This window comes from Filicampus tigris, chromosome 16, assembly GCF_054856515.1.
Source record: "Filicampus tigris isolate MCC_2025a chromosome 16, RoL_Ftig_1.0, whole genome shotgun sequence".
In the NCBI taxonomy this organism is placed as follows: domain Eukaryota; kingdom Metazoa; phylum Chordata; class Actinopteri; order Syngnathiformes; family Syngnathidae; genus Filicampus; species Filicampus tigris.
The window spans coordinates 17,020,001-17,042,481 of NC_141232.1; the positions used below are offsets into that span (position 1 = coordinate 17,020,001).

Here is a 22,481-nt window from a genome sequence, read left to right on the forward strand (position 1 = left end):
ACTGGCCAGTTTTTTTGTTAGTGCACTTTTCATTTACCCCTTCCAACTCTCACACCTCTGTTAGACCCCTCTCGAGGAGGGGTTGTAACAATGACCAATAACGCTAATAATGGATAAGGCTTCTCCTCGTATTTTCCTTCTGCATGCGATAACCGGCATCTGCGTTTTATTTGTTCGTACTGGCCGATCCGATACGAGCGTTTTAATGTGGTACCGGGATACCACCCGATACCAGTATCGATATTGGAACAACACTAGTTGAAACACAGCATTCTGATTAATATTACTTTTGTGGAATATGAGTTAAGCAGCAAAATCCACCCCTTATTACCATCTCAGGGGGCAGCCATTTTGTCACTTCTGTCTACTGAAAATGACATCACAAATGCTCAGGGCTCAAGTCACGACCAATCACATCTCAGCTTCAGAAAACAGGTGAGCCGTGATTGGTTGTTACCTGACCTTACTCTTATTCCACAAAAGCAATATTTATCAGAATGCCTTGTTTCAACTAGTGGGCCTACAATGAACATATTCTGGAAAAAAGTTTGGGTTGACTTGCGCTTTAAGCACTCATTTTTAGTGGTGCACGGATCATCTTTGATCCATGATCCGTACGGATCAAGGACCACGGTTTGGGCCGGGCATGATCTGTGGAATGGTTGGTGGAAAAAAACAAAACTGTGCATATTCACATTAAGGCAACGTGATTAGTCTGCATTCACAGTAATAGCAGCAGAGGAAGTTGAAAACCCTCTTGGATAACATAAGTCGCATGTATGTGAGGATTTTGGCACTTTGGGGTGAAGCGAGTCCTAAAATTAATGATACAGGATTTTTTTTTTCTGCCTCATGTCCCGACACCGTAATTTAGACACTGCAAACATTCTCACTGAGCAAAAGCTAACTTCAAAATAAAGCATACCAAATAATACATTCAGTTAGAGGTGGGCGATATATATCGTTATCGATATCATCATCAGTCTTGCATTCACAATGGGTAATTTTATATTATCGAGTATTAATACTACCTCGAAAAGTGAGTCGGCCGATGGCCGCAAAGTATGAGCAAATGCTGAAAAATCAATGTGCATTGACAGCAGAGGAGGAGGAAGTGGTAATGATTCGCCAAATCAGCGGGCAGGACCCGGTCCCGTGACTCTGTCCGCACTGCAGCGGAGCTGTTTCCTCCTCATTTCATGGAGGAGTGTCGAGCGAGGATTTAGAGCGAGGCACGAGTCCACATCGTCCGTAGTCTGTAAATGGTTTGGAGTTGACAAGACTGATGTCGGTGGGAATAACATTGTTGGATGTGCCAAAACGGTCACCGTGAAGAGCAATTCTGTTGTACCACTAGCCATATGGATTAAGAGGAAAACTTGGCGACCTCGCAAGCACGCTAAACAATAGCTTAAACACACACTCAGAAAACAGTCGCCGAGTTGAACCAACAAATATAAATGCATGCGCACACACACACACACACACTCAGTACGTTAGCGAGCAAGTAAACGTGACATCCTGGATGATCGGTTAACATTCAGTTTACACTCTTGTAGTCCACATCATTCATAACCAGCCTGTACTCTGAATACGTTGACCAATGTATGAGAATGGGTGTTGTCATGATGGCGTCTTTTTTTTTTTCTTGCTGGGTGACACTTCGTCACACGTTCACATATCAAATACATTTTTTCTCATTCTGATCGCTGTAGTTAACACCTTTTTCTCATTCTAATTGCTCTAGTAGTTGGCAGTGGTACACCAGAACTTACTGCGGCTCAAAATGTCATATCATTATGGAATAACAGCAGAGACATTTAACCCATTAAGGCCTAAAGCACCTGGCTCAAAAGCTCCCCAAAACCTAAGGTCGTCTTTGCAATTTCCCTTGAAAACCTGAAGTTTTCCCAGAAATAATTATCTCAGACCCTGTAGCAGACAGAAACATAATTCTAAAATAATTTGAGAGCGTAGACATGTGGCTCTCACGCAGACTCGAGTTTATTCATCTTTACTATTTCAATCGAAGAGGTAAAAATAGTGTCAGTACAAGAGAAGCACTACGCTTAATAAAAAAAAAATATATATAGAGTTGTAATTGCCATCCTGTTTTCTGTTACAAAGACATCGATATCGTCATCTACAAACATAGATCTTAACCATATATCACGTTTGACTGATTCTACTGGTTCAAAGTCTACAATCGCGTTGTCTATATCATTGCCGTTATTCATTTTAGAGCTCCCGTGATCGACGGCGTCCGCCATTACTGCTCGAAAAAATTCCGTATATCCTCTGACAACTCACGACACAGTCACATGTCTATTCTGATGCATTTCATCGGTTAAGAGACGGAGAATTAAATAATAAATAGAAAGACATATACGCTCTCCCGACTTTAAGGGTAGAAAGACGCAACAGCGCTCCCGGCTCTAGTGGTAGAAACGCGGTTATGCGCTCCCGTCCTTAATGAGTTAAATGACATAAATATTCCCAAAAGCCCCGGACGTTTTGGCTTGCCTTATCGCAGTTAATTCACTGCCAAAGAGTAATTTATTTCTCTTTTCACCGTCCAGCCATTCAAACCCAGGAACTTATTCAGATTTTTTTAATCAAATTTTTTAAACGTTAGGGCAAAAGAGGGTTTAAAATGTCTTGTAGTGGATTAGTTAAACGCTTGCCACCAACATCCACACGTTATCCCGAAATCATATTCGCTAATAAGTCGCTAATTTAGGACGCTAACAAACCGCTAGTTAATTATGCCGTCATTGTCATCATCATGATATGGCACATGTCTCCGGCGTTAGTGGCTGCTCACTTTTTTTTTTTTTTTACTACGTTTTCAATATTGTGGACCTAGATTACTTTAACCCATTAAGGCCAGGAGCGCATAATTACGTTTCTACCACTAGAGCCAGAAGCGCAGTTGCGTCTTTCTACCTTGAAAGCCAGGAGAATATGTACGTCATTTTTTAAAAATCCAATTCTCAGTCCCTTAGCCAATGAAATGCATCAGAACATACATGTGGTGAGCCGTTTAAAAATGTCCAGAATTTTTTCGGCAGTAATGGCAGACTCGGTCGATCGCGGGAGCTCTGAAATAAGTGATGGCAGTGAAAAAGTCGATGCGCTTGTGGACTTTGAACCAGTCAAACGTGATATACAGTGCGGTTAGGATATGTTTGTAGACAATGATGATATCGACGTCTTTGTAACAGAACAGAGGACGGTAATTACCACTAGATTTAAAAAATGTTTTTAAATTGCTTCTCTTGCACTAATAAAACTCCGATTGAAACAGTAAAGATTAATAGTCGGGCCTGTTTGAAAGCCACATGTCTACGGCTTCAAATTCTTTTGGGATGATGTTTCGATCTGCTCCAGGTGGAGATTTTAATTATTTTGTAGGTGTTGAATTTCAGAGAAAATTTAGGTTTTCGAGAGCTGCTAAGCTGGGCGCTTTAGGTCTTAATGGATTATAGGAAGGGAATGTGTCTTCAATTACACTTAAGATAGATAACACTTTGTCTTCATTTATTTTATAAAACAGTTTTGCTCATTAAATAATTTTAAGAAAACATTCAGCGCAGAATGTCTGGCAGGGTACCTTGTTTTGTGCACTCTAAATTAGACATTCAGTTTTTTTGTTTTTTTTAATGGTCATAAGTGTTTTGTCAAATAAATGAAGACAAAGTTCTATTTATTTATTTTTTGCTGATCCAAAAAACAATCCGATCGGTGACTCAAAATCTGTGACCGAACCATGACTTATGTGATCCGTTGCACCACATTGACATAAAATTGATAAAATAACAAACTGAATACTAATACAGTATATCAAGTCTCTCTCTCTCTGCTCTGCTGTCTCACTTCTCTCTGCACCGACAACCACAAGGCAGATCTTTAAAAAATGTATCTCACTGAGTGGAAAGTGTGCGCGCGCCTAATGAATGTTATTTTTGGGCCAGTGTTCAGTCAAGGTCGCAAACGGTCATAAAGACATTTGCCAACAATTTTAATGGTCTCAAAGTTTTTCCTCTGGCAAAGAAATTTTGAACACGTTCAAAATGTGTTGCTTTTGATGGTAACGCTTCCTAACTGGAAAAAAACTTCAGCTACCGTAACTCCTACCTAGCAACTTGATTGAACAGTAAATGCAGTCCCCAAAAAAGCAGCCAGTAATGACAACAATGTGTTGGTATTGAGTAGAAGTTATATGTTGTTCACATAATGGATGGATGGACAAATGATTTGAAGTTTTGAACCATACAAATACTCACACACAATACATTATTTATATTGTTTGTTCAAATTCATTTGGATTCATCATAGGCTGGTCAAGATGGCGACCACAGCTGTAAAGAAGGGCAATACAGAGGAGGAGGAGGAGCAGCAGCAGCAGCAGCCGCAGCAGCCGCAGCAGCCGCAGCAGCCGCAGCAGCAGCAGCAGCAGCAGCAGCAGCAGCAGCAGCAGCAGCAGCAGCAGCAACAGCCCGTAGTGCCTGAAACTCCAACAGCAGCCACAGAAGCAACAGCATCACCAGAGGAAGAAGAGGAGGAAGAATATGTGGTTGAGAAGGTTTTGGACCGTAGAGTGGTGAAGGGCAAAGTGGAGTTTCTGCTAAAATGGAAGGGTTTCTCAAAGTGAGTCCATTTTAATCTTTCAAGAAAGGCAAAAACTTGGAACGTTGAACTGTTTTGTTTAAAAAAAACAATTAGAGGAAACAAGTAGAAATATCTTTTATTTTCCATAAAACAGAATTGTAGATTGCAACTTGGTCCATTTGTTTTCCTTTCTGCACCTACCTGTTCAGTGAGGACAATACATGGGAGCCAGAGGACAATTTGGACTGCCCTGACCTTATCGCAGAATTCATGCGGAAGTACAAAGAGAAGGAGGAGAAAAAGAAGGAGGGCAAGAGAAAAGTCCCCAGTGAGGCAGCAGGAGGACCAGAGGAGAGAGGGAGCAAGAGGAAGAAGGAGGAGGTAAGAGTAGGTGACCCCAGGGTACAGAAGACGGTACTTTTTTGTGTATGGACTAGTGTTGCGATACTAACCTGTCGTATCTGAATCCGATTTTAATGTGGTATCTATACCTCCAGCGTCTACCGCGCGCACTCTGGCTGCCAAGATTAGCCGACTACACATGACGATCAAAATCATTAACAATTAATTTTAATAGTCGATGTCAGCCTCCCTTTCATAGCAGCACGACGGTGATAAATGAGCATCTAAAAAGGAAGCATAGAAGAATTGGCGATTTTCCCTGGCGCACTTGACACAGCAAAGTCCGCACACCAACATAATGATGTCATCCGCGTACACAGGGCTTCACATGCTAAAAATACATTTCCAAATTAGCCGCCGGCAAGCCAAATCAATACACTTTATGAAGTAGATTGTAGCGATGGTGAAGCCTTGTACTCCCTAGCATGCTTTGGTTGAGCGTGGAGGAGTGGACTCGTCGGTGCACTTAATTCTCTGTCATCCAACACTATTGGCCGCCGACACTGAGAGGTCCGACTTCCCCCACTGGTTCGAGTCATGCGGGAAGTTGCGTGGTTTTACCATAGTTACAATTAAGGATCTAACAATTTATCGAAAATCGATTTTATATTGATAGAAATGCTTAACATAGGCACTGACATAATAGATTTGCATGTAAAATTTACATCAGTACTAAAATGACCCCCCCCCCCCCCCCCCAAAAAAAAGACTGTAGTGATTTAAGGGCTTTTTTGTAATTAGATTTACAACAAATTTGCCCGTCTCCTTTTGGAGCTCAGCTAATTTTTTCGGTCTCAGCAGTCTACGTCACAGGAGGGAGGCAAGTGTGGTAATATTGCTCGCTCTGTCAGTTCTGTTGTCTAAAAATGGCGATGGATCGCCATCCAAAATGCAAATGCACATTACTACTCTTGTCCACTTCAACCTGTGAAAGTATAAAAGTGCGTATAAAAGCTTACATTTATTGACATAAAACGTGATCTCATCATGATCACCTCCACAAAATCAAAAATACCGTGGCGTAGGGCTGGGCGATTATGACTGAAAAGTGTTTCATATTGGTCGATATCAATATATATGAATTTTTTTTCATTTTTTAAACTATTGAAAATAATGACCCAAAGAAAGATACATTTAGGTTATTTTATTTTAACATAATACTTAACGTTTATTAAGAGGTCAATGTAACTATGAAAGAGTGAAATAAACCTGTCGATATAAAGATTAAACAAACTCCATTTTAAAGATAATGTGCTTAGAAGGGCTGAGAAATGTTTGAAAAACTGTCACAATCTAAGTATTTCATATCAGTCAATATTGATAATTATTGATTTTGTTTTAAACCTTACCTTTAAATAACAGTCAACTGTTTTTTGTGCATCGTTATGTAGTGTAATGTGCAGTTTGTCCTCCATCAGTGCATTGTAAATGCGTATTTGCATTAGGTCTACCCCAAAGCAGTTGTTGACACATATATTAGCCTTCATTCAATGTTCATATAATGTAAGTGAACGAATACTCTCTTGCAGTGCATACATCATCGTTGACCTACCATCTTAGGACTACTTTATCTTTTTAGCTGACTCATTATTGCCATAGTCCATTCATATTTTACTTGCTTGATTTTACCTTGAGTGCGATGCCGGTGTCGGATAAGGCTAACTACTGCTAGCATGTCAAAGACAAGAACTCCTCTACTTGTACACCATGGCTCCATCCACAGGTTTTTAATAGGGTTATCATGCATAATATCATTTAATTGTACTGTTGTACTGACCGCACAGACGCCGGGCCCACAAGTGTAGAGCAGGGCCGCCGGGCCCGTGAGGGTGCTCCATTTGAGTTAACAGCTTCTTCTTGTTGGTTTAAATGCTACTTCTTTGGTTTGAACTCTTCTTCTTCATATTTGGAGGCGGAAGCATGCTGCCTACATCACGCACCATGCTGCGATCGGATTTGTTGTTCTTTTCTCTATTGAACGTTTTATCGAAGGCATTTTGTATTGGTATCGATCACGTGTCAATCGCAATACATATCTATCGAATTATCGGCCCAGCCCTACCGTGGCGATTGCTTCTCCCCTTACACAGGCTGAAACGGACAAGAGCATGAACGCACACACGAACCCCTGGTTATATTTCGGACATTTAGCGACGCTAAACTCGTGTCAACTCTCAGCAGGCAGATGGCGACTGGCAGCGGGCAAGCAATCAGGCAAGCATGGGTCTTTATTTCCCAATCCCCCCTTCCCTCCCTGGCTAACAGTCGAATAACGGTACAGCTAATAGCAACAACTAGCTTCAGGCCATTAAAACAAAAGGCGCGAGCACAACAACATTAGCTTTACTGTCTGCGCAGCGTGTGGAGGTGATCATGAGCCTACGTCTTCATGTCGCGGGGTTGCCTCCTAAGCAGTCGCGTGCGTTGTCCGACACCACTTGCAGCTGCGAGAGTGAAGCAGCGTCAGAGTGAGGTAAGACCTCATTGAGTCTTGAACGTGCGCATCAGACTACACAGCCGTGTGTGGCCACATTGGAACGCACCATTTCGGCTGCTACGTTCCATTGGACGGCGTGTTGTTGGTCGAAAAACTGTGGCCATTCCACATCCAAATAAATGTGCAAGTCCACTCATTCCCATTCACAGTCTCTGTAAATATCCCGACTGGCGTTAAATGCCTCGCCCGTCCTAACTGTGATCAGCAAAGAAGCAGTGTGCGCTCGTCCCAGCATAAATCTATGTAGCTCTGCTCACTTCCAAATTTCCTCATTCCCATATAAATCAGCCAAGCAGAGGTTAATCGGTTTGATATGTTGAAGTGGTCATTAGTAGGGATGTCCACATAAATTTTGGTGCCAATTGATCACCGTTTTTGGATGTTATAAGCAATGAAAGTACAATGATTTTCAATGGAGCGTTTGGAATCGGTTCCTCCAGTGACTCCGATAGAACGGTAGGGGGCGCGGCCGTTCTCCTCATTAACAAAGGGCGTTCGTTATTCATGGAGTAACTTATTTCCTCATTTCTCCAAAATTAATGGGTAAAATAGAAAATGACAACTCTTTTCATTTTCCTGATCAAAAAATATATAAGATGAACTTGTTAGTGAAAACATGTCCATCAGCCCAACCAACTCTTTAAAGTTATTGTTACCAAAGTCTGTTTTAAAATAAAGTAAAATATTGACATTTGAGTGTTTCACCTGTTTGCAAAAAGTATCGAAATACATATTGGTATCGGTATTGAAACAGAAATTTGGTATCATGACAACCCTAATATATATGTATGTATGTATATGTATATTAGGGGTGGGAATCTATGGGTACCTCATGATTTGATCCGATTCCAATTCAGAGGCCCACGATTCGATAGATTTCCGATTCAAAGGCCTACGATTCAATTTGATTCCGATGCATCACTAGAATGGCTTACATTTTATAGTTAATCTAAAACACTGGTACCTTTTTAAAACAAATGCAGAACTCAAGGAAGAGCAAGGATTTGTATTTCACACTTTGACTTTTATTAAAGTTTCAAGGCAACCTCGTTTACATGTCAACACAAATTTCAAAAAGTGGCAAACTGATTTAGCATAACCTGTATTTTAATACTTAAAAGTGCAGTATGCATCATCTGATTGACATTACTGTGTAACTTTGCGATGAATGCTGCTTTTCTTTAACCTATTGTAGCACCTGATACAGTATAGTAATATATTTTTCTTTTAAATGATATTGCAATTTGTCCTGCGATCGGCTGGCAACCAGTTCAAGGTGTACCCCGCATACTGGCCCAAGACAGATGGGATAGGCTCCAGCACCCCCACGACCCTCGTGAGGATAAAGCGGGATTTTCTACTTTCGGTCATGACTCATGACCCCATAGCTCATGACCATAGGTGAGGGTAGGAATGTAAATCGATAGCTTCGCCTTTCGGCACAGCTCCTTCTTCACCACGACAGACCGATACAGGGTTCACATCACAGCAGATGCTGCACCAATCCGCCTGTCGATCTCCCGTTCCATTTTGCCCTCACTCGTGAACAAGACTTGGGACAAGATCTCATCCCCAACCTTGAGAGGGGATTCCACCCGTTTCCAACTGAGAACCATGGTCTCAAATTTGGAGGTGCTGATGTTCATCCCAACCGCTTCACACTCTGCTGTGAACCGCTCCAGTGAGAGTTGGAGATTGTGGCTTGAAGAATGTAACAGTACCACATCATCTGATGAAAGCAGAGATGCAGTACTTAGGCCAACGAACCAGAGACCCTCAACGCCTGGACTGTGCATAGAAATTCTGTCCATAAAAGTTAGGAACATAATCAGTGACAAAGGGCAGCCTTGGCTGAGTCCATCTCTCACAGGAAACGAATCCGAATTACTGGCAGCATTGCGGCCCAAACTCTTGACACCGGTCATACAGGGATCGAACTGCCCGTACTAGGGCATTCCACCTTCTTATAAAGACCCACCCCGGTCTGCCAATCCAGAGGCACTGTCCCCAATGTCCATGCGATGTTACAGAGGCGTGCCAACCAGGACACCTCCACAACGTCCAGAGCCTTAAGGAACTCTGGGGGGGGGGGGGCGATCTCATCCACCCCTGGGGCCTTGCCACCAAGGATTTTTTAAACAACCTTGGTGACCTCAACTCAAGAGACAGGGGAAGCCCGCCTCAGAGACCCCAGACTCTGCTTCCTCATGAGAAGGCAGGTCTTCAAAGTATTCTCACCACCGATTCACAATGTCCCGTGTTGAGGTCAGCAGCACCCTATCCCCACTACATACAGTGTTGATGGTGCACTGCTTTTCCTTTTGTGATATGCCCGATGGTGGGCCAGAATTTCTTCGAAGCCGCCCGGAAGTTATTCTCCATGGCCTCGCCAAACTCCTCCCACGCTCGCGTTTTTGCCTCGTTGACCACCAAGGCTGCATTCCACTTGGCTAGCTGGTACCCATCAGCTGCCTCCGGAGTCCCCCAACCAAAAGGCCCGATAGGACTCCTCCTTCAACTTGGCGTCATCCCCCACCGCTGAGGTCCACCAACAGGTTTGGGGATTACGCCACAACTGGCGCCGACCACCATACAGTCACAATTCTGGTCGGCCACCGCAACAATGGAGGCACAGAACGTGGTCCCCTCACACTCAATGCCCGCCACCTCCCCCGAGACGTGGGTGAAGTTCTGCCGGAGGTGGAAGATGAAACTTTCTGACAGGGGATTCTGCCAGATGTTCCCAGCAAACTCTCACAATACGTTTGGGTCTGCCAGATCGGACCGGCATCTTCTCCCACCATCGGAGCCAACACAGCACCAGGTGGTGATCAGTTGACAGCTCTGCCCATCTCTTCACCCGAGTGTCCAAAACATGCAGCCGCAAATTCGATGACACAACCACACAGTTGATCATCGAACTGCGGCCTATATTATTAACTTCATATTAAATATTTTTGATAGGTTAGAAATACAGAAGACCAAAAATAAACACATTTCCACTTAATGAAGGACCAATTGGTTTGAATTTTTAGATAATCAACATTTTATGCTTAAATTTAAACTGTATTTGCTTTCCTTCTCTCTAGGGTGAGAAAGTCCGAGGTTTTGGAAGAGGTCTGCAACCAGAAAGGATTATTGGTGCAACAGATTCAAGTGGCGAGCTGATGTTCCTGATGAAATGGTGGGTCCTCTTTCTCTTAGGTTATAATGGAATAACTGATATGGTTGGATTGCCTTTGTTGCTTTTCAAAAACTGTTCCACAACCGACAAAAACGATTCAGGATGTGTAATTTTACATTATCGAGTATTAATACTGCCTCTGACTTGAGTCAGTCGACGGCCGCAAAGTATAAGGAAATGCTGAAAAATCAGTGCGCATTGACGGCAGAGGAGGAGGAAGTGATAGTCATTCGCCGAATCAGCGGGCAGGACCCGGTCACGTGACTGTGTCTGCACTGCAGCCGAGCTTCAAGTATGGAGGAGTGTCCACTGTCCAGCGGGGCGATAGCAAGGTGCGAGTCCACGTCGTCCGTAGCCTGTAAATGGTTTGGAGTTGACAAGACTGACATCGTTGGGAATAACATTGTTAGATGTGCCAAAACGGTCACCGTGAAGAGCAATTCTGTTGCACCACGAGCCATATGGATTACGCGGAAAACTAGCAAAGCAAGCATGCTAAACAAAAGATTAAACACACTCTCAGAAAACAGTCGCAGAGTTGAACCAACAAATATAAACGCACTCACGCACACACACACACTCAGTACTTTAGCGAACAAGTCAAACGTGACATCCTGGATGATCGGTTAACATTCAGTTTACATGCTTTTAGTCCGCATCATTCATAACCAGCCTGTATTCCCGAGGCATGTTGCACAAACTACGACGGTTTATTAGTGTGATGCCAGCATACACAGCAAACATGAATAAAGTCACAAGTCGACATATCACAGCAATGAATGAGTGGGAAAATGCACTTCTCGGGAAATTGCAATATTGTTATTCAACTTTATTCTGAATACGTTGGGCAATGTATGACAATGGGTGTTGTCATGACGATGTCTTTTTTTCCCTCGCTGGATGACACTTCGTCAGACGTCACATATCAAATAAATTTTTTCTCATTCTGATTGCTGTAGTTAACACCTTTTTCTAATTCTGATTGCTCTAGTAGTTGGCAGTGGTACAAAAGAGCTTACTGCAGCTCAAAATGTCACATCATTATGGAATAACAGCAGAGACAGTTAAATGACATAAATATTCCCAAAAATCGATGCAAGTCTTTACATAATTTTTTGTTCTTTTTTGTTAAATATTGTGGTAGAATATCATTGTTTTGCAGAAGATATATTTAGTCATTTAAGAGGTGTTGTTCATAAACGCTGTCTATCCATAATTGGTCTGCGAAGCAAGTGCAGATTTAAAAAATCTTTTTGAAGAATATCGTCAAATTATCGTTATCGGGTTTTTTGAAAAAATATTGTTTTTTTTTTTTGTTTTTTTTTTGCCCATATCACCCACCCCTACCATGTTATTTGAGATGTTAATCCACAATCCCAAAGCACAAAGTGCTTTGCAAGCATGAAGTGCATGCCTTTTTTAAAAACAATTGCATAACTCAAGGACGAGCAAGGATTTATATTTCACACTTTGGCTTTTATTAAAGTGGCAAGGCAACCTTGTTTACATTTCAAAAAGTGCAAATGGCAGCATTAGTCACAAAGGTCTGTAACTTAGAGAAACAAAAAATGTATAAAAACATATTTAAACCTAAATCTGATTTGGTGAATTTTAAGACCGTATTTTAATACTTTAAAGTGCAATATGCATCATCTGATTAATATTACTGTGTAATTTAGCAATGAACGCTGCTTTTATTTAACCTAATCTAGCACCTCATTTAGTATATTTTCTTTTAAATGATTTTGAAATTTGTTCTTCTATTGGCTGGCAACAGTTCAGGGTGTACCCTACCTATTGCCTGAAGACAGCTGGGATAGGCTCCAGCAACCCCGCGATTCTCGTGTGGATAAAGCGGTATAGATAATGGATCGATGGATGATATTGCAATTGATTGGTGACCTTTATTTCAAATTAAGTTTATGTTAGGATGTGATATCGTTAGGGGTGTAACGGTACGCTAAATCACATTTCGGTTAGTTTTTTTGGAAACTTCGGTTCGGTATATTTTCGGTACAAAAAACGGATTTTTTTTTAAATGGTACATTTTTTAGAAAAATAAATAAAAGCCAACCAGTCGGGTGATATTAACAGAAATTACACCAGAACAAAAAATACACTAACAATAAAGATCTCTTAATTTTGTAAATTATTAAGACACTGAAATCTTTAAGCACTCAGCAGCAACAGCCTATGACACACCTAAGTATTCAAGTTTAAGACAAGATGTCATTACAGTACATGTATACACTTTTTGTGATAAAAAATGCATACAATAACAGTTACAATTATTGCTAACTATTAAAACCCTTTTTGTAATGAAAAAAATACAGTAACTTTAAAAAGTCTTTATGAAATTGTATACACTTTTTAGGCATTGAAATCTTTGAATGTTCAACAGCATATTGTAACGAATTGGGTTATCTGTGTGGTCAGATTTGTGTGTTGCTGAGTTGTGATGTTTCTGAGGTTCATGAATGCATCGTACGGCAAGCGAGTGGAGCAGCGGAGAAAGAAAAGCGCGAGCAGTTGTACTTGGATTAGTAAAAACGTGATAGTTAAAATACGTCTGACGGCGTGTTTCTGAAAGAAGCTACAATAGAATAAATCTTGCTATTTAAGTTTGACGTTTGGGCTAAAAAGACTGCTTGCTTTCTCGTTTAAGAAACATTCACAGTCGGATGATGCCGTGCATGTTAGACATGCTATCTGAAACATAGTTGCCAATCTCATGTAGCAATGTCAGCACACAACTTTGGGAATCCTCCACGTACCATTCCCCATCGCCGATGGGGAACAGGAAAGCCAGAATGTTCCGAAACAGTAGACCGCAGTGTACACTCGGACCTTCGAGCTCTGGCTGTTTTCTGGCTCTCTCTTTTGTGCCGCCACCCTCCTCTCCCGCGAGCAACAGTCCCTTGCGTAAGCTCGTGCTAATAAGTGGACTGAACCTAACGCAAGTGGACCGAACCGAACATGCCATACTGAAACGTATTAATACACCCATGCGTACCGTTACCCCCCTAGATATTGTGCAGTACAGCAGAGGGCAGCATTGAACATTGTGTGGAAAAGGACTGTTGCCGAAGTGAACCAGAGAGCAAGAATCTACCTGCGCTGACAAAATAGGACGAGACTGAAGGGAAAAGGCTTGTGGTGCTGTTGCGATGGCTCGTTGAAGTACTGTGTCTTTCCTCTGTTAAGAGCAATAAAAGTTCGAGCTCGTTCCACAGTGGTGTAGCACTAAGCCATCATATTTTGTAACATTAAATAACAGACTTTAAACTTTTAATCTTGCACAAAGTGTGTATATTATATGTATATATGTATATTATATTTTTATGTGATGAAAGAAGTGTTCTGTATGCTCTGGTGTTATTGTAATACGCGACAGGAATATTATATTATGGATACAGTTTCACTGTCTGCATCATGCTGCGAGCCCCTTCAATCCCCAACCGATTAGGGCGCAAATCTCATGCAATGAATTTGGTCATTTTTCTTGATCTTTTGGAGTTTAGTGGTTGCTAGAGCACCTGGCAGAGTAAGTCGGTTGTTTATCATCTCCGACGGGTCCACCTTTCGCAGCACTCAACCCTGGGTGGTAGCATGTCATCTTTGTTGGAATCCTGAAATATTTTCATCGTCTCACACTTCATAAAAAACTAAATGTCTCCAAACCGATGCTTTTAACGAGGATTGCGCCGCTCCTGTTAGGTTTTGTTTGTCCCGCCATCTTGTCGCGTAAGCCTCGGCACAGACGTCTGACGTACAAACGCACGTAATCGCTTGCACATCTTTTTAGTTTTTTTTTTTAGATTTATGCTTTAAACATTGATTATTCATACCTCTGAATCGATGCAGAATCTTTTTTAATAAAACGAATGATGCATCGAAAAAACGATATCGTTCCCACCCCTAATAAAAACATTTAAACTTAATCTGATTTAGCGTAGCCTGTATTTTAAATCAAATCAAATTTATTTATATAGCACTTTTCATACAAAAAGTATGCAACTCAAAGTGCTGTCCAGTAAAAATGTCCAAAACACAACATAAACCCAACAAACAAAAAGATATATATCCGCCAAGTATATCAGCACTTGCACTTGCACTTACACACACACACCCCACATATACACACAAAGCACACAACCTGATAAACTTTGTTAAAAAAGACATGACAAGGCACAGAGGAACCATATGAGAAAAGGGCACCCAAGGGGGGCCCATTCACGCTGAGGGGAATGACAGGCCACAGGGAGTGCCGCCATCACAGAGACCCCCGGCCCGGATCAGCCAGGTGGACCCCACACAGAGAGTGTCTGTTGGTCTCTGTGGGGACTTGTTAAGATCAGAGCTAGTTAAAAGTTCAAAGGTGGCGAAGAGGAATCTAGGGTTGTTTCTATTAACTGTAATGAGGTTTGAGAAATAGGAAATTGTTGCATGTTTAACTGTTTTATTGTAGCATTTTAGTTGTTAACATAATATTTGGTGGTGTACTGTAAGTTTACTCCTTCTCCACCTCCTTTCTGCACTCCTCCATTTTCTTTTTGAAATTGTGATTGAATTATTTCTCCACGGGGGTACAGTCTTTGCTTTTGTCGTTTTTATTGAACGTGGAGGTACTGAGTCCAGGGCTGATTTCAGGTTCTGGTTAAAATTGTCAACAATAAGATCACAGGGTGCAGGTAAAGTGTTGGCAGGAGTGCACTTTAAAATGTCGATAAAATTTGCAGCCACCTCAGAAGACGGGTAGCGTTTCCTCACTGTTCTCACCGGGGCTGCCAGATGGTAATTTTAATACTTGAAAGTGCAATATGCATCCTCTGATTGACATTACTGCGTAACTTAGCAATGAACACTGCTTTTATTTAACCTAATGTAGTGCACATGATGTAGTATATATATTCTTTTCAATGATATTGGCCCTTTGATTGGCTGGCAACCAGTTCAGGGTGTACCCCGCCCAGGGGTGGAGCCATGGGCAGGCCCACCCCGATTGAGAGACTGCCCACCCAGTGAGATTCATGAAAAAATATATACTTTTACATTTTTAGTGAATTCTGAAATTATTTGGGTTTTTATAATTGAATATTAAGAATGGCATAATTGTGGTTGTCTAAGAAAGATCCGAATTTCATATTATTCGGTTTGTCATTTTGTTTGAATATACGATGTGTCGGAACAGGAGAATTGAGCGAAGTGAAAGAAATATTCAGGCCCACCCTGATTTTTCCTGGCCCACCCATTAGCCACGTTCTGGCTCCACCCCTGACCCCGCCTGGATGTGAAAAGGGCTTGAAGAGCCGCATGCAGCTCGCCAGTTGTGGGTTGGCCAGGCCTAATATAGCACCTCCATAGTGGCGAACGCTGCAACTTTACTTAAAATACGTTGCAGAAGCACATCAATCACGCCGTGTTGATCAATATCAATCGCTCTGGCTGGAAGCGGTCACCCAATTAGCTGGAGCCGCCTCTCAATTTTGAATGCAGGAAAAACTCTGTAATGTATATACTCTATGTATTTATGCATATATGCATGTACAGTAGGGACACTAAGTATTGGGCAACTTAAAAATTTGCAAGTTCATCCATTTAAAAAAAAAAAAAAAAAGACAAATCCAGGAAATCACATTGTATGATTTTTAAACAATTTAGCTGTGAAAATGGGTGGCCAATAAGTATTCGTCAGGCAGCAAAAGTTACTTTTACTACTTTGTAATGTAGCCTTGGTTGGCAATGACAGAGGTCAAACGGTTTCTGTAGTTCTTGACCAGGTCTTCACGCACTTTAGTTGGTATTTTGGCCCACTCCTCTCCTTGAGGGCTGTCGCTTGGCAACACGGAGTTTCAACTCCCTCCGCAGGTTTCCAATTGGGTTGATGTCTGGAGACTGGCTAGGCCACTCCAGAACCTTGATATGCTTTTTACAGTGCTATGGGTCGTTATCATGCTAGAAGACCCAGACATGTTTCATATTATCTGACCGAGGGAAGGTTTCTACCCAAAACGTCACAATACATGGCCCCATTCATCTTGCAACTGATGCGGTCGAGTTTTCCTGTATTTCATTAATTCACACCTTTTGAAGAAACACATTTTCTTTGTTTGTTCTTGTCCTTGATTTTTTTAAAGACACTTGTACCCCTTAGCCTATAACAGCCATCTCTGATTTTGAACAGCTTCTGGATACTGTGGCAAAGTTGATTATTGTAGGCTTTATACATTTGTGCCGTTTTAAATTCAACTAAGTCATGGAAGTTAAGAGTGTTTACCTTAATGAATAATGGATTTGTTGGTTCTATATAAGATGAGTGGTTAATAATTCGTATGGCTCTTTTTTGAAGCTTAAAGATAGACTGAGTGTTTTTATAAGTGTGACCCCATATCTCCACACCGTATGTCAGGTATGGCAGTAGTAATGAGCAATATAATATATATAAAGATGCCTTATTTAGGATATCCTTGGTTTTATAAACGATACCTATAGTTTTTGAAATTTTTCTTTTAACATTTTCTGTGTGATTTACATAATTTTTCATGTATAATAACTCCAAGAAATTTGGTTTCATATACTCTTTCTATTTCAATCGAATTGACGTGTGTGTGTGTATGTATATGTATATATGTGTATGTATATGTATATATGTGTATGTATGTGTATGTGTATGTATATGTATGTGTATGTATGTGTATGTGTATGTATGTGTATGTGTATGTATATATGTATATGTATATATGTATATGTATATATGTATATGTATATATGTGTATGTATATGTGTATGTATATATGTGTATGTGTATGTATATGTATGTATATGTATATATGTATGTATATGTATGTATATGTGTATGTATATGTGTATGTATATGTGTATATATGTATGTATATGTATATATATGTATGTATATGTGTGTGTATGTATGTGTGTGTGTGTATGTGTGTGGATATATATATATGTATGTGTGTATATGTGTGTATATATGTATATATATATGTATGTATGTATATGTGTGTGCATGTGCGCGCGTGCGTGTGTGTGCATGTGTATATGTGTATATGTATATGTGTATATGTATATATATATATATATTGGAGCCCGTTAAGTTCTTTGTTTTTTGTAAGACCCTTATTGTTTTTCAAATTTTACAATAGGCCTGGGCCTCATCCTCCCAGGTTCGAGTTTCCCTGTTGGGTCTTGGGTTGCAACTCAGCATTCTTCGTCCAAACACGTTCAAACCAAAGTTCAATTTTGGTCTTGTAACCACATCACATTCTTTCAATCTTCCTCTGTATTGTCCAGATGGTCTTTAGCAAATTTCGGGCCCTTACATGATTTTTGCGTAGTAGGGGAACCTTATGATCAATGCAGGAATGTACCCCATGACGACGTAGTGTGTTACTACTAATTGTCGTCTTTGTGACGGTGGCCCAGCTGTCTTCAAATTATTGGCCAGTTCCCACCGTGTAGTTCGAGGCTGATTCCTCACTTTTTCTCAGGATCATTTGAACCCCATGAGGTGAGATCTCGCATGGAGCCCCACTCTGAGGGAGTTTGTCATTGTTGCTATTCTTCTTCCATTTTCTAATGTTTCCAACTGTTGATCTTTTTTCTCGCAAAGTTTTTTATCAATTGCAGTTTGACTCATCCCAGTCATGTGCAGTTGTGTCATTTTATTTGTGGTGTCTTTTCCTAGCTTGCCAATACTTTTTTACATATTGACCACCCATTTTCACAAATAGTTTAAAAATCTTACAATGTTATTTCCTGGATTTGTTTTAACTCATGCTTGATGTGTACCTATGATGAAAATGACAAATCTCTCTTAACTTTTTAAATGGGCGAACTTGCAAATCAAAATTAAGTTGTCCAATACTTATTGGCCCCACTATATACAGGTATATGAATATGTAGTAAGCGGGGAACCTAAAGACAAGTGAGATGGCAAAAATGAGCTTTTTGGAAAAGCATCATTTCAACATTGACACTGCTATTTTTTGCTTTTGTGACAGTCAAACATCTAAATGTCTTCCTTCTACAAAACAACATAACACTCAAAAAAGGCCTTTTGATTGCAAAATCATTTTCACATCGTTAGGGTAAGCAGTTCAGAATAGATGGATGGATAAAATGATGAATGAACTACATCCAGGAGTGAGTTGAGTATGTGACTGAGTGTGGTGTGTTTGTGTTGCACATAGAGTGAAGTCTCTCCCGCACACACACACACAGATCTCCCTCTTAGCATTACTGGCAACTTTCGAGTGTATCAGGACATTTATGTGCATATAACTGACACGTGGCGCATGATCAGTTGATTTTTTTCTTCTTGTGATTAAGTGTTCAGTATCTCGCCTCTGTTGTTCAGTATCTTGCCTCTGTTTTTCACAACAGGAAGAATTCAGATGAGGCTGACCTTGTCCCCTCCAAAGAAGCCAATGTCATTTGCCCCCAGGTGGTCATCTCTTTCTATGAGGAACGCCTCACCTGGCACTCTTATCCCACAGAAGAAGAGGAGAAGAAGGAGGAGGAGAAAAAAGACTAGATAAGTGGCTGTATAAGAGGAAGAGAAAGCGAGGAGGTTCAGGGTTGTAATTAAAAGTACAGTACATAAACATGTAGAGCTTAGTTTACTGTAACGGACACTTTGGCAAGTGCTCAGTCTAGAGCAGGTGTCACCAACTCCGGTCCTTGAGGGCACCTGTCCTGCAGGTTTTCAATCTCTCTCTGCTGTAACACACCTGTTAAAATGATCAGCTCATCAGCAAGCTCTTGAGAAGCCTGATAACGATCCTGATCATTTTAACAGGTGTGTTACAGCAGGGAGAGATTGAAAACCTGCAGGACAGGTGCCCTCGAGGACCGGAGTTGGTTTACCCCTGGTCTAGAGAATGGGGGGCAATTGCCACCGTGTTTTTTTTTTCTGGGGGGGGGATTTCCCGTGATGTGAGGATGCAAACTTTCATTTATCATAATACACTCTTTCTTGTTATGACTCAGAATATTTTTTAAATTATGTTAATCTTTAAAATGTAAGGGACACGAAATAGTTACCCTAAAAAGGAGTACTATACAAATAAGATTCCAATGACTACTTTGGTAAAAACCTAATGAAAAGGTCTCAAAAAGATGCAAAAAAATCGCTATTTTCATGAGCTGGGCCCGCCCACTGGTCGTTTGACCTCGTGCGTCCGTGACATCACTGGCCCGCCGTGTCATCTTCAAGCTCGGAAAATGGCTATGACAGTAAGTATTGCTGGCTTGTTTTGTTGTTCAATTAAAGGAGAGAAACAAAATGAATCTGAAGAAAAACCACAACGAGCATATGTCACAGACGGAAAATCAAGAGACGGCTCGCTGACGTCATATCCACCTTCTTCACGATTTTGCCCCCGCGGGAGATTTTCAAACCGTGAGCGTCAAGAAAATGCTCGGTGTATCAATTTGAGAAACCGTTCATCACGACATGGATACTTTAATACAACATATTATAATTTGTAAAAATCGTGTCCCATATACAATAAAAGTATTCTGCTTTCTTGCCATAAGTTGAGAATAGGCCAAAATGGATATGCAGTAAAACAATCAAAGCTGTTATTAAATCTTTGCACAGTATGTGCAGAGCTGTCAATTCATTTTGCGGGGCTGTGGCAACCAAATTGGTTTCTTTACTAAAGTGGTGTATGTGAAAAATGACGATAGCAGACATTTTCACGATGGCCTGCAAAATCGAACGTTTGAACAAGGCTAGCATTTTTGCAACATAAATCGCCTTTGCCCTCATTGCCACCAACTACCCTGTCCTTCTCTTTTTATACTTGTACGCATACCACGGGCATGTACGCATGTCATGTGGCCTGTGCCACAAAGTGATCAGGAGTTATTTGCTGTCATTGACGCCATCATTTCTAATATGGCAACTCACCTAAGCTTAACTGTACTGTATTTTTCACCCAATACGGTGCTGTAACATAATATTTGTTGGGATAATGTGAAGTTGTTCTTGCTGGCGTCAAAACGTACGCCGCAATTGTGTTGATCCTAAAGTAAGTCTTGCACAAAAGGCCAAGTTTTTAATCAATGAATATACAATTTTTAATAAATGATGCAATCGTTTCCTGTGTTCCCATTATTATTAGCAAAGTCTGAAACACTGATATTCAATATGCACAGCTAAACCAAAATATAAGTATAATTATTGGTTGTAGCAAAGGGCACTTTTGAGTTCAGATGCTTGGTTTATGAGAGAACCGCAGTTTTTTTTTCCCCCCTTCCTGATCTTGGAATCAAAATTTTGTCAGCCTCACTTATGTTTTAACCTTGTCAGCTCTTTCTGTTACTGATGAGGTCTTTCTATGTAATTTTGGTACACATTTGTGATTTAATATTTGACAGGAGGGATGTTGAAAGATGGTATCTGGTCGGCAAATGGTTAATATCACAGCTAAACATCAGCCTAAAGATTTCTTGATGAGACTATGAAAGTCTGCCATCAGTTGTCAATTACAACTTGGGAAATTAATCACACAAATAATAAAACTATATGCCTCTTCACGTCTGCTTGCATGTTCACTCTTTTGATGTGTGTGCTTTTGAGTTTTGCTCCATTACTGTTTTGTCAAACATTTTGTGTAGTTATGCTCCATAACAGGAAAAACATTTAAAAGTTCTACTATGTGACCAATTGTCTCTTTTCCTTTCATCTTTTGAAACCATTAACTAGTGTTTGTATGATATTGATGAAAGTGGGATTGTTTTGTGCTCCACAGTTGTGAAGTGCAATTTACTTTCAAGCCACTGTAGTAAATACAAATAACCAATATATATGTGCTCTTTTACCGAAGAAACATGCGGTCAGAAGTAGTTAAGCAATTCAATGTATGTGCTTGATACTTATTGAATCCGTAGCAACTTGTTGAGCATTTGGCAATGTTTGGAAAAGCACTGTACACAATTCTGAACAATAATCATTCACAAAAAGGGATGCAGGAATTAATATTATATTGAACATGCGTTCTATACGTGGATGTGCACATCCTTATGTTCCAGTCATTCATTTAACTTTGTTCGTGTCATTACAATGACTTTGTGACACTCTGTAACAGCAATTGGAACAGCATTTAAATAAACTAAATCTGAAAACCACCCGTACTGTGCAACAAATCACATATGGACTTTCAGAAATACAGTAGTTGGCCTTAAACGCCCGATGAATTTGCTGTTTTTTTTGTTGCACTGAAATAGCTGTTTTTAAATTTGTAAGATTTAAACACACCTCATATTAAACTAATCAGCCCCTGTGCAACTCTTAGTGTATTTTTATACTTTCAATAATTTTTTGTTATGCAAAGCCTCTGTTGTACATCAGTATTACTTCTGAACAGTCTTCATTTTCATGTCTGTAAAGCTTTTTTTTTTTTTTTTTTGGCATTCATCAAATTAGCATTGTCATTTTGCATGTATTTTGCATTGTCACCATTATTGACTGATCCACTTTCAATTGTTAATAAAGTTTTTAATTTTCATAACTGTTTTGTTTTGTATCTGTCACCTACAATTGATGTGGGAAAAGGATGATCACCCATCCATTATTCAATCAAGGCAATATAAAAAAATATAGCATTCATTAAAATGTGGAATATAATTTGGATTATATTAAACCTTTACGGGTAATTTAGTTAATGATTGGCCTGTGAATTACATTAATTTTGTAACGTAACCAGGGAGAGCGATTTGCATTCAACCATTCAGCTAATAATAGATCCCAATTCAGGTGGTTGG

The 22,481-nt window shown here is 40.4% G+C and overlaps 1 protein-coding gene across 4 annotated transcripts in view; it reads left to right on the top strand.

Annotated features, from left to right (window-relative positions):
• Nucleotides 1-21,254, top strand: part of LOC147135024 (chromobox protein homolog 1-like) — a 34,267-nt gene extending 13,013 nt beyond the window's left edge. For 2 of the 4 annotated variants that reach the window (XM_086055508.1, XM_086055509.1), the window contains exons 2-5: nucleotides 4,339-4,650; nucleotides 4,821-4,992; nucleotides 10,600-10,694; nucleotides 19,095-19,428. In XM_086055508.1, the coding sequence (XP_085911634.1) occupies nucleotides 4,339-4,650; nucleotides 4,821-4,992; nucleotides 10,600-10,694; nucleotides 19,095-19,245 (730 nt within the window). In that variant the 3' untranslated portion in view covers nucleotides 19,246-19,428. Of the gene's footprint in view, nucleotides 1-4,338; nucleotides 4,651-4,820; nucleotides 4,993-10,599; nucleotides 10,695-19,094; nucleotides 19,429-19,549 lie in introns of those variants that run through there. The other 2 variants (XR_015090112.1, XR_015090113.1) reach the window with 2 other exon arrangements.
• Nucleotides 21,255-22,481: the final 1,227 nt, after the last annotated feature.